This window comes from Amblyraja radiata, chromosome 24, assembly GCF_010909765.2.
Source record: "Amblyraja radiata isolate CabotCenter1 chromosome 24, sAmbRad1.1.pri, whole genome shotgun sequence".
Taxonomy (NCBI): domain Eukaryota; kingdom Metazoa; phylum Chordata; class Chondrichthyes; order Rajiformes; family Rajidae; genus Amblyraja; species Amblyraja radiata.
The window spans coordinates 32461125-32477766 of record NC_045979.1 but is presented as its reverse complement, the minus strand read 5'-3'; the positions used below and the strand labels follow the sequence as shown (position 1 = coordinate 32477766).

The window sequence follows — 16642 nt, the reverse complement described above, 5'->3', positions numbered from 1 at the left end:
GGAGTGTTCAACAAACTTCAGGTGCAGCGTTGACAAGAAGTGGTGAATCGGTTTCTCGTCACGGTGGACGAGTTACCACGAAAGCGAAGCGTAAAAATGCCGATGCGGCAACTCTTTGGGTTAGGAGTCTGAAGTCGGGTCCCAGGGTGAAACCTCGCTCAAGCCCTTTATCATAACATTTAGAAAGAGTCACAAGACTGCATATTAAAACATTGCCCTCAATCAACATGTCAGACTAGAATTTATGGCACTCATGGCCTGTACTTGGGTGCTGTCTGTATGTATGGAGTTTGTATGTTCTCCCTGATTGGGTTTTGCTCCGGCTTCCTCCCACACTTCAAATACGTACAGGTTTGTAGGTTAATTGGCTTGGTATAATTGTAAATTGTTATGTGTGTGTGCGTGTGTGTGTGTAGGATAGCGTTAAGAGTGCAAGGTGATCGCTGGTCAGTGCGGACTCGGTGGGATGAAAGGCCTGTTTCCGCACTGTATCTCTAAACTAAACAACCTTTGATCTGACACATCAGCTTGCTGTAACGGAAACTCTACAGTTGTTCAGGCACATTTCTTTGCAGGACTTGCAGGCATTTGGCATAAAGTAAAACAATAACTTGACCATGCTTCAGACTTCTTTTATTTGCAATTTGTTTTCCGTGCTTAAATGCACCATTAGTGATTCCCATTTTAACAGTTTGATGGGGAATTATAAATTATTATTTTTTAAAATCGCTGTTTATCAATAATTAACAAATCTAATGCAAAATAGAATTGACTATTTTCTTTACACATTTTACAAATCTGCAAAAAAAAAATTTACAAAAATAATTAGTTGCTTGGTAAATTAAAACCCATGTACTGAGGGCAATGGTGCAAAAGTCTTCACAAACTCACATACCTAACATTTTCACGCAATAAAAGGAGAAAATGAATGAAAAACAGAAACTGAGATTGGATTTCTGTCACATCAAATCTGTAAATTTGCCTGCTAACGTCCAAGACGCTCTCAGATCTGCTACTGGTGCTGGCTTAAATCTATCACAGACTCAATATCTCAATGATCAGTGATTTACATGTAATGTGTAATAGCAACAACCTATGCATCACAAGTTCCCTACATCTCCTTTAGCCTGAGTTTAGGATTCTCATTCTGGGAGAGCTTTTGATTTAACTGGTTAGATGAAATCCCCTGATGCAGGGTAGAGGACTGTGTACAAGTGTTTCTCCATCACTGAAATACAACACTCAATCACCATTTTCTTTTAAACGAGCACCATAAGTGCTGAAGTTCATTGTGCAAGTGTTGCTGAGTTTCTGAGAAACACATCTTTATAGTGAGCTGTAAATGTAGATGAATTTTAGACTCGCAATTTGTACATTGGTTGCTGGAAGTGAAAACCAAGTGATATTTAAAGCACCATTCGCCATCAGAATGTGAAAAACATGGCTGAAAAGTGGTTGTTTTAAGCTGTGTGGAACTTGTCAACTGTTTCGAAGGCACAATGCCACAATTCTAAAGGATAACATTTACAGATTTGGATTTCATATCTCACTTTTCAAGCTAATATTATTTGTGGGTGTTTAATTTTGAAAACAGGAATTCTAGTATGTTTGATATTGATTTGACTTCAATGAAGCTAACAAAATACTTGTACAGCTTCCAAATTCTAACCCGGAATTATTTCACAGGCTCCCAATCAAATTGAAAATGGAATTCCTCATTTTTAACTGATTGAGCGAGTATCTAAGCAGAGTTTTATTGAGAACATAACATTAATTGCACGTAACTCAGGTTTAGCAATAAACTGCCTTAAGCAAGCATTTAAAATTGAAACGCGGAAAAATGACCCGATATCCCTGTCCACAAATATGAGAGAATAATTGAAACAGTCCCGATTCTGAATGTGATGTGCCACATTTCAAAGATATGGCATTTGTTACACATGTAAAAGCCAATTAGCTGGAACAAAATAGCACTTAATTTTCACAAAAGCTATTAAGCATAAAATAATGTTGATTTCATACCCCAAGTGCAAAATAGCGATGACCTATAATGTAGTACTTTTAATATACCAAGAGTGCATTACAGTTGGGTAGGTAGCTTGCCTGAGAATAGAATGATGGAAATATTTTAATGCGTAAGGCAAATTCCTCATGTGCATGCTGACAAATTAATCTGCCACTTTAATATGTTTTGCCCATCTCCCAAGTTAAAAATATGCCTTAAATCAGAATGTGATATGTTGCAATAAGCAAACCAGCAGCCACATAAAAAAGAACCATGTGAATATGATAGCATTTCCTAATCAGGCCAGAAACAATAAAAACGTTATTCTTCCCACTCTTTGGAATGCAAGAAATTAAATTCACGTTTATGGATGAATCCTGCATTGAGATGTAAATCACTAATCAAAATCAACTTGGATCAGAAGACAAAAGTACTTGCAATTTGGAAATCTGAAATAAGCTCGGAAATTGCTCGATGTACTCAGTAAATCAGGCAGCGTCCGTGCAGGAAAAATAATGCTAAAGTTTCTGATTAATTCCCCTTCACCAATCCATTAGCCGGGAATGTTAACCATATCTTTCAATAAATGGTGCCTTACAGGTGGGGCATTTGTGAGATTTGGTGTCTTTATGTCAAAGTAGCAGTTGAATAGATAGCTGCGATAAACAAAAACTGTACTTATACGGATTGCATTGCCCATCTTACACCACCATTCCCTTTATAGCCGAAGCTGCGATGCAATCAGCTATCAGCAAAAATATCAAATAGTTTTTCTCAAATTGCCAAAAGAACCAACTGATTTTCCCTTTATCCAAGAGCTTTTACCAAATGGAATCAAATGCCTGAAAACAAACCTGGTGGTATCTCTCGAAAGGGGGAAATAATGTAAGACTTTACAAGTAGGGGAGTGGGCTCATTTAGATGGTTGTTACAAATGGCTGAGTAAACGAAGAAGGGCCAAATAGTCTCGATGTAGTGAGTAATTCTGCTTATAGGAAACGGCAAGAAATTCCTCCTGGAAATTCGAAAAAACGGCCAAATAGGTAAATGAACCAACTGCATTGCACTGAGATGCTTCTAAACATGGAAAGCTTTCGCGTGGAAAAAACATCTAACTAGGTAGCTTTTAAGCAACATTACCCAGCAATGACAAGTGTATTGGTCCTAATAAGTTATGAAATATTTGCTTCAGCAACTCGGCTAAATCAAACGTTCTCTTTCCCCTGATTTCAATATTTCAAAAACCCATAAAATGATCAAACAGAGAGATCAATACCCAGCACACTGAAAGATACAGCTGCTCCTCGACCTGCGATGGGGCTACGTTCCGATAAAGCCACCGTAAATGGCGGCTCGCTGCCGTCGCCCAACGTTTGCACCATCATATAGTCGATATATCGCCAGTCGAGGCATAGGAAATCGGGGAGCATCTGTAACTTGCTGGGTAGGCGAAAGGAAAACACTCATAAGTGCAATATATTCCTTCACTTGTGAACTGAAATGATTCAAATATAACCAGAAAATGAAACAATCACGGTGCTGTTATGCAGCAAATGGCTGTTGGGTAGAATGCATTCTGCATTAAGTGTTTCAACAAGGGAAAATTTATGAGCACAGAACTCATGGAATTCAACAAGAAACTGAATGTGGGGGGGGGGGGGGGGGGAATGTTAACATTAAAAAGGCTGCTTAAAGGAATAATATAGGACATTTACTCGGCATCCATAATTTAAACCAATCTTTTAAAGGTTTTACCCTTTCTTGATTAATACAGGTGTCAGGGGTTATGGGGAGAAGGCAAGAGAATGGGCATGAAAGGGGAAGATAGATCAGCCATGATTGAATGGTGGAGTAGACTTGATGGGACGAATGGCCTAACTCTGCTCCCACAACTTGTAAACTTTCCAATAGTTGACCTCCAAAATAAAAGCACTTCTTTAAATGCTGAGCTGTTAAAACAGGCCGTGGTTTTCAGTACTTCCCATTTGTCTTGGCACCCGTAGTCAAGGGCAGCCTTCAAAGATCCACACTTCACAGCACCCCCCAGCAAATAAAGGCTTAAATCACAAAAATAATCTGGTGTGACAAAGTATTTAAATTACTGGACCAATTACCCCAGGCCTGAAATAACAATGCAGCAAAATTAATTTAAATCCCACCATAGTAGCTCTGAATTTTACATTTAACTAGCATGGACGCGATAGGCCAAAGGAGAAATTTAAAAAAAAATTAGTTTGGATTCCTTTAAGACGTTGTTCTTCATTAAACATGTGACTTTCTGAAGGAAACTCACTCAGGTGGTCGATGTTATATGAGCTTCAAATGCTTTAAGAAATTCACAAGTTATTTGTCCCCTAAACGCCTGCTTTGGAAAAGTGCCTCAGTCTCATTGCAAATGGGTACCGTATTGACACAGAAATACATCTTCCAGTCGCCACATCACCTTTGCATTTTCTCCAAGTGAATATCGTACAGGATTTAGTCAGCCAGTACACAAGGTACTTGCATGGATGGATCTAGATTGGGTTTTAATCCAGATTTCAGGAATAAAAGGGGCAATAAATTAATGACTGTATAACTCATTGAACAAATGCACTCAACCTCCACAAATCATTAATCTCTTCACGTTTGACTAACGTTTATACAAAAGTTATCTTGGGGAAACCAATTGTAAAAAGAGTAAACAGTTAAAAGCATCAGCCCAGGTATAGCTCACAATAGTGCCAAAGCAATATTTGACTCCTCTGATGTAGTGACTCTGTAACCTCAAATGTGACACGTTTCATAAAGGGCTGCCTTTTACTTCCAGTCAGCCGTGTAACAACTGTGCAAAATATTCTGCTTCAACCACCTCCTAACTGCCTCCTAATCCCATTTTCCAAAGCTGACATTGCACAGTTGGAACAAACTTGAGGGTTATTTAGTCGTTAGTCTACAGCAAAAGAGGAGAGTTCTGTTTTCTCAATCCGGTCTGCTCAGGGGTCACGAGCTGCATTCTCTTCAGCACTGTCCGTCGGTGTTCAAGAGTAAAACAACAGCCAATACATTTTTCAGTTTCCTTGATTCGCTTCTGGAAGCGGCAGCGATCTCGGGCACACTCTTCCCAAGGACCTTTACGGACCTCCTCGCTGCTCACGTAATATTCTGTGACGTGCTCATCAAAGGCAACCTGAATGTAAGAGAGGAAAAAATATGGCTTCAGTACTGGCAGATATTTAATATTGAAGCAGCTGCCGCAGATATTGAAAATCAAACTCCTCTGCACATTTCTCGTCAATATAATTTCTTATTGAGTAAGAAAGAACTGCAGATGCTGGTTTAAATCGAAGGTAGACACAAAATGCTGGAGTAACTCAGCATCTCTTGAGAGAAGGAATAGGCGTCGTATCGGGTCAAGACCTTTCCTCCAACTGAAGAAGGGTCTCGACCCGAAACGTCGCCCATTCCTTCTCTCCAGTGATGCTGCCTCACCCGCTGAGTTACTCTAGCATTTTGTGTCTCATTTCTTATTGAGATGCAAAATGCAGTGATCAGTCCCTCCTAACAAAATGAATCTAGATTAGGGAGCAAGTTTCCTCCACTGAGCACTGGAAATCGTTATTGAAGTCATACCAAGATAGATTTAATTGTTTTTAATTCAGAACTCTCGGTAACTTTCTGGAAATTCTAGTGGTTAAAGAAAAGTTTGAAATTTGTCATGACCCTCATGCCTGAGGGGAAACAATGTGACCTTGCAATTCCGCTACAATAAAAATGCAGAGACTAATTGGCGTTCCAAGCAGCTGGGAACTTCTGTATTCATTGAAAAATGACATGGAAGAATACCTGGATTTCCATGCCTGTGAAGAAATTCTCAATGTAGAAACAAAGAACACCACATGCTGGTTTACACAAAAGGACACAAAGTCCTGGAGTAACTGATCAGGTTCAAGCAGCATCTCTAGAAAACATGGTTAGGTGACGTTTCGGTTCTAGACCCTTCCTCAGACTGATTTTTAAATTATTTCTCAGGCACCATTCAATCTTACGTTCCCTCCCCTTAACAGTCAATTCAAAGACTCCACAGTTCCTCAGAGACTATTATAACAAATGGTATCCATATTCTACCAGTCACATGTGCATATATTCCCAGCATGCCAGATTATCAGAGTTTTAATATTATAATAAAGAAAAACCTGAGTGTCTTCATCCAGGGCAATTACCTATAATATTTAGAGAACTAACCAGAAGAGTAGGTAAAGCTGGACAAGTACTCAACATTATTCACAGCCAGCTATCAAACGCATCACTGCAAATTCTGTAAATTGCTTTAAAAGCCTACTAGAAACTCATCAATCACACTGGCTAAAGAGAAAGATGCACTGCACCGTGGCCATTGTGAATGACTGCTGATAAGGTTAGGCTTAATAATGAACAATTACCAAGATAGTTTGTCAGGTAGAGTACTTAAAAAAAAGTCCTCTACATAAAACGGGATAGCACAGATGTAGGCCGTTCAGCCCACAATGTCTGTGCCAAATATGATGCCAAATATAATTTCCTCAACCTGCACGTAATCCATACCCTTTCAATTCCTGCATATCCACGTACCCAGCTAAAAGCCTCAGAGAATGAGAATACTACTCTCATTCTCCGCTTCATCGCCTCCCCTCGTACGATGTTGCAGGCACCCACTTCTCAGTATGAAATAAAATGGCCCTGCACATGTCCTTTAACCCCCCCTCTCCCCCGACTTTAAAGCAATGTCCGCTAGTCTTTGACACCGATGGAAACGTCTGACCGTCTACCCTATATGACACTCAAATTTATATACACAAATTTAAGCTCAGTAAGGAGACAATTTAAAAAACTTAAAGCAGTTCTGTAAATGTCTAACAGGTTAAGCTAATGGTCAGTTTAGCATAAAACCAGACATACTAGGGGGTTCCAAGTTTTGTTAACTGCTTATAGAAAGCAAGCTCATCTCAGTACAACATTATTTGGGATGACACATTTGCCTAGTTCACCATGAACAAATCCGAAATGATTCACTCAAGAAGAATTTAATGAATCACCCAATTGTGTTCTAACAATCAGACTGCGATCAAAGCAAAATACCATTGATATGTCACTATCTTGGGAGGTAGGGTGGGGAAAAGGGAGTGATTATAACATGAGTAACTAATCCCCACATAAAAAACGGATGTAATGACTTCTAATGTGTGGACAATCACATTGTCAGAAGGCACACTAGACCTAATCTCCAATAAGCTTCCACTGGAAAAACAGGACAAATGGACAACTCTACAGTCCATCTCATTATTAAAATCAAGTTCATGACAACTTCTGTCATCAAGCTGTGGTACGCAGAAGACACACTCAGAACATGTAGCTGCACAAGAAATACTGGAGTAACTCAGCCGTCTGAGGATATTTGAAGATCAAGATCTCAAATCAAGTGCAAATCTAGTGAGCCACCAGTCTGCAATGATTCCTGCACTCCGATACTTCTGAGACACAAAGTGCCTACAGTAGGTGCCTCGAAGTACTATACTAGGTACCATCGATACTGTAGCTGCAAAATCCTTCAAATCTACCCACAGGATAAGCAAACTAACATCAGTGTCCTCGCCCAGGGAAATACTCTCAACAATTTGGCACTAATTTTACTCTGTTGGAGCCAACAAGCAGGGCTGCATTTCTCATGCGCTGAGTGTCAAACCCCTGAAGCAGATAGTCGATTCCAACCTCAGTCACAGTAAGCAATTTAGTGGCCAGAATGAATAACACTTTCTAACGCCACATAAGTATAACATCCCCAATAATATAGGAACCTTGAACCCAATGACTGTTCAAAAACAAAGGACATTTGAGATAGTATTGGCGATCATGAGCCAGTTCATCAGGAGCGATGTAGAGAGCAGAAAACTACAACCAGCAGAAGTGAATAAATAATCTCCTAAACTCTCCACCACCTACCCATCGAGCATTTCCTGCTTCACCTGTGACAGAATCTGCAGGGAGAATTTAGACCTCATTGGATATCTTTGGACCTACAAAACAGACCTGGAAACAAGTTATTTTCAATTCTGTGTGACCACTGAGAAGAGGAGAATGTGTTCACGTTATAGGAGTAGAATTAGGCCATTCGGCCCATCGAGTCTACACCATTCAATCATGTCTGATCTCTGCCTCCTAATCCCATTTTCCTGCCTTCTCCCCACAACCCTTGGCACCCATTCTAATCAAGTTTTAAACATAGGTCATGGTACAGAGAATAAATAGAACTTCTCACCTCACAAGAGCTCAGACTGAGCTGGCACAAACTACACAAAGGCTCCTAAATCATCCTTTTAATTATTAATGTAGAGATGAAATTAAGTCACAACAGTGCACACTGTTAAGTGGTCCCTAATTCAGCAATATTAGCATTCAAATGGTAAGAAATGAGTAACTTTTATACAGTCCCATTAAAATAAATAAACATTTTACATCACATTATTGCTATGTAGAACATTTATGCAAGAAAACCAGCCTCAAATAGATGAGTGGTCTTCTATATGACAATCGGTTTATCAAATACATTTTCGATTCTGTCAACAAGGAAAATAATTTGTGCTCTGTGAAATTTGAGCATTTACTTTTAAAATGTTAGCAGGATTCATGGCAGATTAGGGTGTGTTTTAATTGAAATTTACGATAAAATAACTCAAATGAGGAAATGTGCTGGTTTCCTGGAATCCTAACCATATCAGCTATCAGTTTCATTATTTAAATGATCACATTATAACTCATTACTGTAACAACGTACCAACAAAAGGACTTTGCTTGGAAGGACTATAATCAAGCTCTCAAATGGGAAAAGATGAAATTGAAACAATTTTCTTTATTATCAGCATCCAAACTGAACTAATTTTTACCTAATGAAACAAAAAGTGCTAAGAGTGGGTGGTATTGAGGCCAGCTGATAAATAACACGCAATTAAGCATTGTGATCACCCTCCCAAAGTGTGTCACAATGCTGAAAATGGTTGTGGGCTTGCTGGGTTTGACTCAGCTGGCCAACAATGCTGCCTTCTATGGCTCAGCAGCAATTTATAGAATCACTACAGGCAAATTAATTCCAGGCGAAATACAAGGCAGTATAAATTGGCTATCCCTCAACATTGAGAAACTATTACACAAGGAGTCTAAATATCCAAAGTTTGCAATCACACTTTGTCATGACTTCTACGGCATATTTGCGCCATCTGCAGCCCGCATGCCATGCCCAAGAAAGATCTGAAGTGGATACCGTGGACTAAACTGTACGTACAGAAATAGACAGTAGTGTTGAAAATGGCTTCCGGTGCCAAGCTGGGGAAAAAAGAAACGCAACTTTGTACAAGACCAAGCATTCAATAAGAGACTTGTTGAAGTGGAACCCAAATGATTTCAAAACTTAAATCTGAAGCTCACTAGAATCTTCAAAGTTTTAGGATCACCTGAGATAATGCCTCGTTAAGCTGAGCAAATTGTGTCCTAAGAAATATCAACAGCACATTTTGTTGAAGAAGTCGAGAGAAATGTAAGCAAACATTCAATGCTCATTCGAGACTATCAATGAGTGGTGAAGAGGGGTCTAAAATAAAATGAGGAAAAGTAAAGCAAATAAATGGGAAATGCCGTTCTATTCCAAAATATACTTTTAAAAACTTGTTTATATGTTTGTGCAGTATCAAGCAAGTATCTAAAATAAGAGAACATTCAATACAACACACACCATGCAGTTTAGGGGGCAAGAGCTTTACCATATGTGTTCAATTGCAAGCTTTACGAGTTCCAAGAATTAATAATTAAAATAAATATGCAGGTTCACAAGGAAAAATTGCTGTTATGGCTTTTGTTAACAAGGGTATAGAAATTGTTCTTGTTCTGAAGTTGTTAAAAAGATTTTGTTGGGACCAAAAACATTGCAGGAGCAAATTTATACACACTGCAGTCCCCGAAAACAGGTAAACTAATTATCAATGTCAAGGAAAGACAAAAATGCTGAAGTAACTCAGCAGGTCAGGCAAAATCTATGGCGAAAAGAAATTTAGGTGACGTTTCGAGTTGAGACCCTTCTCTGGTGTGTGGTTCTGTGCTAGGGTTAAGAAAATTCCAAATATATCGGGAATATTCCTTTAAAAGGGCAATTATTATGCATTAAGGAAAGCGAACAGTTAACACAACTGAAGCCTTAAAATGTACTCTCTCTAGATCTCTGCAACAGCAAAACAAAATGCATAGCATTTTTCTTCCTCAAAAGCCGACCTTGTCTAAATTACAATTACAGAATGTCAAGCACTCAGTCAGCTACCTCCCTTCAATCAACTCTATTTATACTTTATGCTGCCTCAGCAAGCCCGGCAGCATAATCAAGGACGAGTCGCACCCTGGCCACTCCGTCTTCTCCCCTTGGGCAAAAGGTATAGAAGTGTGAAAACCTCCAGATTCAGGGACAGTTTCTTCCCAGCTGTTATCAGGCAACTGAACCATCCTAGGAAGCAGTCCTGAACTACTATCTCCCTCATTGGTGACCCTCAGCATATCTTTGAGCAGACTTTATTGGCTTTACCTTGCAATAAATGTTATTCCCTTATCATGTATCTATCTATACACTGTAAATGGCTCAATTGTAATCATGTATTGTCTTTCCGCTGACTGGTTAGCACGCAACAAAAGCTTTACACGGTATCTCGGTACACGTGACAATAAACGCAAGCCTACCACCTTCAAGACTCAGATGTGGAGAATCATCATGTGAAGCAGTTTTATTTATCAAGCCCAATCTCATTGTCATCATTCACTATGTGCAGGGAGGAACTACAGATGCTGGTTTAAGCCAAAAACAGACACAAAAAGCTGAAGTAACTCAGCGGGTCAGGCTGGAGTAGGTGAAGTTTTGCATGCCTGGGAAAAGTGTGGAAACCGAGGCTCCAACAGGTGAGGCGAGAGGGCAAGAACTGTGGCCCAGGTGAGACGAAGGAAGAACAGCAAACATTAACCAGTGAGCCATATGCTGAAGCATGAGGATTTCAGAATTCATAGGGTCATAAGCTATAGGAGTAGAATTAGGCCATTCGGCTCATCATCTACTCCGCCATTCAATCATGGCTGTTATATCTCTCCCTCCTAACCCCCTTCTCCTGCCTTCTCCACATAAACCCCGACACCTGTACTAATCAAGAATCTATCTATCTCTGCCTTAAAAATATCCACTGACTTGGCCTCCACAGCCTTCTGTGGCAAAGAATTCCACAGATTCATCACCCTCTGACTAAAGAAATGTCTCTTCATCTCCTTCCTAAACAAACGTCTTTTAATTCAAAGGCTATAATCTCATGGCCTAGACTCTCCCACTATTGGAAGTATGCTCTCCACATCCACTCTACCCAAGCCTTTCACTATTCTGTACGTTTCAATGAGCCCCCCCCCCATTCTTCTAAACTCCAGCAAGTACAGGCCCAGTGCCGACAAAAGCTCATCATTCAGCCACTTTAATTTCCCATCCCACAATAATCTGTCTGTACTCAGCCTCTTCCACTGCCAGAGTGAGGCAACGTGCAAACTGGGAGAAATCAAGAATTCAGCCAAGGTAGACTATAATTCAATGGCATAAATACTGAATTCTCCAATTTTAGGTGCCACTCCCCACTCATGCTACTTTTGACTCTTCCTGCCTCCAAACTCCTATCCTCCCCTCCAATCCACCCTCCCAACACCAGGTCCCCATTCCTAACCCCCCCCATCCCCCATATAATTAATTGCTTCATTCCACATAATATTCCAACATCTGCACCCTTTTGTCTTCTCATTGAATCAACTCCAGCCTTGGTTATTATCTCCACCCATTATTGGCCAATTCTCACCTGGATCCACCTATCACGTACCAATTTTTCCCATTCCTCTCTCTACCAGCCATCTCCTATATTCCATCAGTGTGAAGAAGGGCCCTGAAACAAAAGTCATCCATCCAAATGCGTCCGTTTCCCTCCATAGATGCTGCCTGACCCACTGAGAACCTCCAGAAGTTTGCTTTTTATTCATGATTCCTACATCTGCAGCCACTTGTCTCCTCAGGATTTCCAGATGGTCACACAGTGGACTAAAGGAGTTTTAATGCACCACGTTATAGAGATTCGTATAACATTCAAGTAATAAGGTTCAATGCAATAATTTCAGGATACTGAAAAGCTAGATATCCATTGCATAGAATACCTGTACATGAAAGCCATTAGTTACGCTCACAATCATCCAGAATGTACAACATTCAAAGCATAGAAAATAATTACCTTTTTCCTGCATTTTGTTTGCAGAGGCAGCTGGTTCTGTGGCTCATCTGAAAACCCACTGTCCATTCTCTCCTCAGCATCTTTAGAGTTGGGGAAGCACAACACAGGTTGCTGGGGATTACTGGACTCCAATACAATTCTAGTTTCTAACTTGTGTCGAGTTTTAATAGAAGCTTGAAAGTTCAACAGGTTGTACGGATCAGAGAAATTTGCTAAAGAGTTCCAGAGAATTTCATTTTCGTCGCTGTCTGAGAGTTCAGAACTACCATCGCTATCAAATCCATCATCGTCCAAGTCACTCTCCTCATCCTCACTGTCATCATCTTCATCACTATCCTGGCTTCCCATAATATAGGCGATAGTTTTATTGGCACACTGAGGTCTGGATATGGAAGGGCTGGTTTCCTCTTCATCTGAATCATCCTCAGTGTCATCATCACTACTTGTCCACTCCTCATCTCCGAAGGGCAGAATTTTATCTTCAATTTCCAAACGATTGCAGGTGGGCAAGTCCACATTTAGAAGCTGCAACAAAACTGCCTCTACACTTTTTGCAGAACTGTATTCTTCTTCTTTTTCCTTCAGGTCACCAGGCCCGGAGGAGCGAGTCATTGTAGATGTAGAACCAGGGGAGAGGTCACTGGCCGAATTGAACAGTTGTTGTTGTTGCTGCTGCTGCTTGGGGCAAGTGTGCTCCTCTTCCAGGCTAAAATAACCATGGTACGCGTCCACGGCGATGAATTGGGAAAGTTCTGAGGGCTTCTCCATTCTCTGGACGGTGGAGAGGGAGAGATGAGAGAGCGTCCACATGCTGATGTTGGCATTTTCCAGGTGGAGAGAAGATGCTGGAGGGTCAGATGTCCACAGGGAGGTCTGCCTGTGTTGTGGGGCGACACGGGGGTGGGGGTAACAGGCGGCTCTGCGGGCGTGGGAAAGCCAGCCGCCCCCCAGCCACACTTTACTCCACACGTCCCCCAACAGGCTGCTGCTGTTGCTGCTGTTGTTGCTGCGAGCCTGGGGCTCGGCTTGACCACGGGGTAACGACCCCGGCTCCTCGCCCACACCGGCCTTGGCCTTGGCCTCGGCTCCCCAGCGGTCGGCGACGTCCAGGCAAGGCGAGAAGGAGACGACGCTGCCACCGGGCGTCTCCTCCACAAGCCGGCGGGAGAGCAGCGACCCCAGGCCGGCCAGCCGGCTCCACAAGCCGGAGTAGAAAGAACCGGCTTGTGGGGGGGAAGACTCGCCGTCCATTATGATAGAAGCAGGAGGCGGGAGGCGGGAGGGAGGGAGACGAGGGACCGGTTTAAACGGAGTTCGTCGGCCCCGCCGCCGCCATTTTGTGGAGACTCGGACCTCGACGGTAAATTAGACGCCGCGCGGTCGAGGTGGCGCCGAGTAGAGGTGGGGACGATGCTGTGGACGATGGTGGTGGTGATGGTGATGGTGATGGTGGTGATAGTGGAGGTCCAGTCCGCTCCCGCTCGCCATCCTCCTCAGCACGGCTCCCACCCGCTCTACTGTCCGCCTCCGTCACCCGGGGCCGACTGGAGACTGGCGCCCAGCGACAGTTCATCTTGCTCGCTGGCGCCGCCTAGCCAGGAGGACGGCCGCCACTGGGAACTGCAATATTCCAAATGGAATTTAAACTGGAGGTGGTGGAGGGAAGACTTAAGCCAGAAAGGGTTATTGGGAAGAAAGAGCTACTTTAAATTTAGTTGCATCTGGTTGGGTAACTATAGTTGGGTGGAGGTTATTCCATGCTTTAATTGTGCGGGGGAATAACGAATTGCTGTATACCAAAGATCCTATAGCTCTGCTATAAGATATTTGCTGTATACTGCTTCTCCTACTGAGATTCAGGGGAAAGGGAGTCTAGAGACATGGAAGGGTAAGGTGTGAAAATGACAGATCAAAGCAGACGATGTCCAAAGAAATCTAGAATGGTTCATTGTTAACTGAGGGGAAGGTGGCAACGAGACAGACAATCAGTCTGAAGAAGGGTTCCGGCCCGAAACGTTGCCTATTTCCTTCGCTCCACTGCATTTCGTTGTCTCTGTACTGTACACTGACAATGACAATTAAAGTTGAATCTGAATATTCTGCGGCACCCGCTGAGTTTCTCCAGCACTTTTGTCTACCATCAGTAAAATTAACCAGGAGGACAGTGGAACGGGATGGAGAACTAAGGGGGGGGGGGGGGGTGGGGGGAGTTGGAGAGAGAGAGAGAGGGAAAGCAAGCGTTCTTTGAGGTTAGAGAAATCAATATTCATATCACTGAGTTGTAAGCTACCCAAGTGAAATATGAGATGCTGTTCCTCCAATTTGTGTATTGCCTCACTCTGACAGTGGAGGCGATCCAGGACAGAAAGGTCGATGTGTGAATGGGAGGGGTAGTTAAAGTGTTTAGCAATCGGGGGAGTACGTAGGTCTAGGAGGCCTGAAAGGTCTGTTGGGGGTCGGACAGAGTCGAGGGAGGAGGTATAGGGACAGGTGTTGCTTCAAGTTCAAATTCAAGTGAGTTTATTGTCATGTGTCCCTGATAGGACAATGAAATTCTTGCTTTGCTTCAGCACACAGTACATGGTAGGCATTTACTACAAAACAGATCAGTGTGTCCATATACCATTATATAAATATATACACACCTCTCCTGCATCTCCTGTGGTTGCAGGGGCAAGTACCTGGGGAGGGGGTGGTTTGGGTGGGAAGCGATGAGTTAAGCAGGGAATTATGGAGGGAATGGCCACAAGTCGGAACTGCAGCTAACTTCTTAAACGTTATGTAGACACAAAAGAAACGACACCAAAAAGCTCTACAGTGCCAGAGTAACTCAGCGGGCCAGGCAGCATCGCTAGAGAACATGAATAGGCAATGTTTCGAGGTGGGACCCTTCTTCTGACTCACACGAAAGTTGAAACTTATTCAAAGTTCTGAACATTCTGTTTTGATTTTGAGATAATTTTCTTGACTTGGCTACTTTGCCCAGGATTCTGGTTTATTCCATTGTTTAATTGCCAGCTCTGTTTGGGCATATCCGACTTGCCAGGTCGACAACCCAACAACTAGCTAACAATGGTCCGGTTCCTTTATCATCGTAACTTTTTTCCGTATCTTTCGTTTATTGTTCTTTATCTCTCTACATCATCATCTATATCTCTTGTATCCCTTTCCCTTGACTAGTCTGAAGAAGGGTCTCGACCTGAAACATCACCCATTCCCAGTGGCGGACTGGCCAGGGTGTCAGCTTGCCCGATGGCAAGTGGGCCCCTGATGAAGTGGGCCCCCTATATCAAGTGGGCCTCTGTTGAAGTGGGCCCCCTTTGTCTCCTGGCAACCAATATTTTTAGACCCAGTCCGCCACTGCCCATTCCTTCTCTCCAGAGATGCTGCCTGTCCCGCTGAGTTACTCCAGCTTTTTTGTCGTGCCAGGTCAAAATGTCCCTCTCTCTCTCTCTGCCAGTTGTAATAATTTACACAAATATTCATTGAAACAGGACCTTCAGCCCAACCTGACTGTGTCAAACAAGGTGCCCGTGAACGCCAGCCCCATTTTCTCACTTAGGACCCATATCCCTTTAAACCTTTCATATCCATGTAGTTGTCTAAATATCTTTGAAATGTTGACCCAAAGAACTGCAGATGCTGGAATCTTGTGCAGATCAGTGGGTCAAGCAGCATCTCTGGAGGAAAATGCAGAAACAAGAACTGCAGATGCTGGGTTATAAATAGGGACACAAAATACTGGGGTACGCAGATGTTTACGAACTGCAGATGCTGGAAAAATCAAAGGTAGACAAAAATGCTGGAGAAACTCAGCGGGTGAGGCAGTACCTATGGAGCGAAGGAATAGGTAACGTTTCGGGTCGAGACCCTTCTTCAGCGACTCAGATGGTCAGGCAGCATCTCTGGAGAACATGGATCGTTGATGTTTCAGGTTATTCTGGAAACAATTTCTGATCAAAATCAAGATAATCCATTTTAAGTGATCTATCTCATTTTAGTTACATTGACTTGTATTACTTTAGACTTTAGAGATACAGCATGGAAACAGGCCCTTTGGTCCACCAAGTCCATGCCGACCAGCGATCCCCGTAAACAATCACTACCCTGCACATTAGCGACAATTCGACAATTTTACAGGAGCCAATCAACCTACAAACCTGCGCGTCTTCAGAGTGTGGGAGGAAACCGGAGCACCCGGTGAAAACCCACACAGCCACGGGGAGAACATGCAAACTCCGTACAGACAGCACTCATGGTCAGGATCAAACCCAGGTCACTGTGCCACCCGTCCACTTTAAAAACCCCATCTCATTTTAAAATCAGCCCGTAACCTTAACTC

At 42.4% G+C, this 16642-nt stretch overlaps 1 protein-coding gene across 1 annotated transcript; it reads right to left on the bottom strand.

Moving 5' to 3' along the window:
• Positions 1–616: 616 nt before the first annotated feature.
• On the bottom strand, positions 617–13858 carry ppp1r15b (protein phosphatase 1 regulatory subunit 15B). The gene is made up of 3 exons (XM_033042854.1): positions 13603–13858; positions 12301–13572; positions 617–5174 (listed from the first exon to the last, which is right to left on the bottom strand). Exons 2-3 carry the CDS (start codon positions 13549–13551, stop codon positions 4938–4940), a joined length of 1488 nt encoding a protein of 495 aa, XP_032898745.1. The 5' UTR covers positions 13552–13572; positions 13603–13858; the 3' UTR covers positions 617–4937.
• Between the last annotated feature and the right edge of the window lie 2784 nt (positions 13859–16642).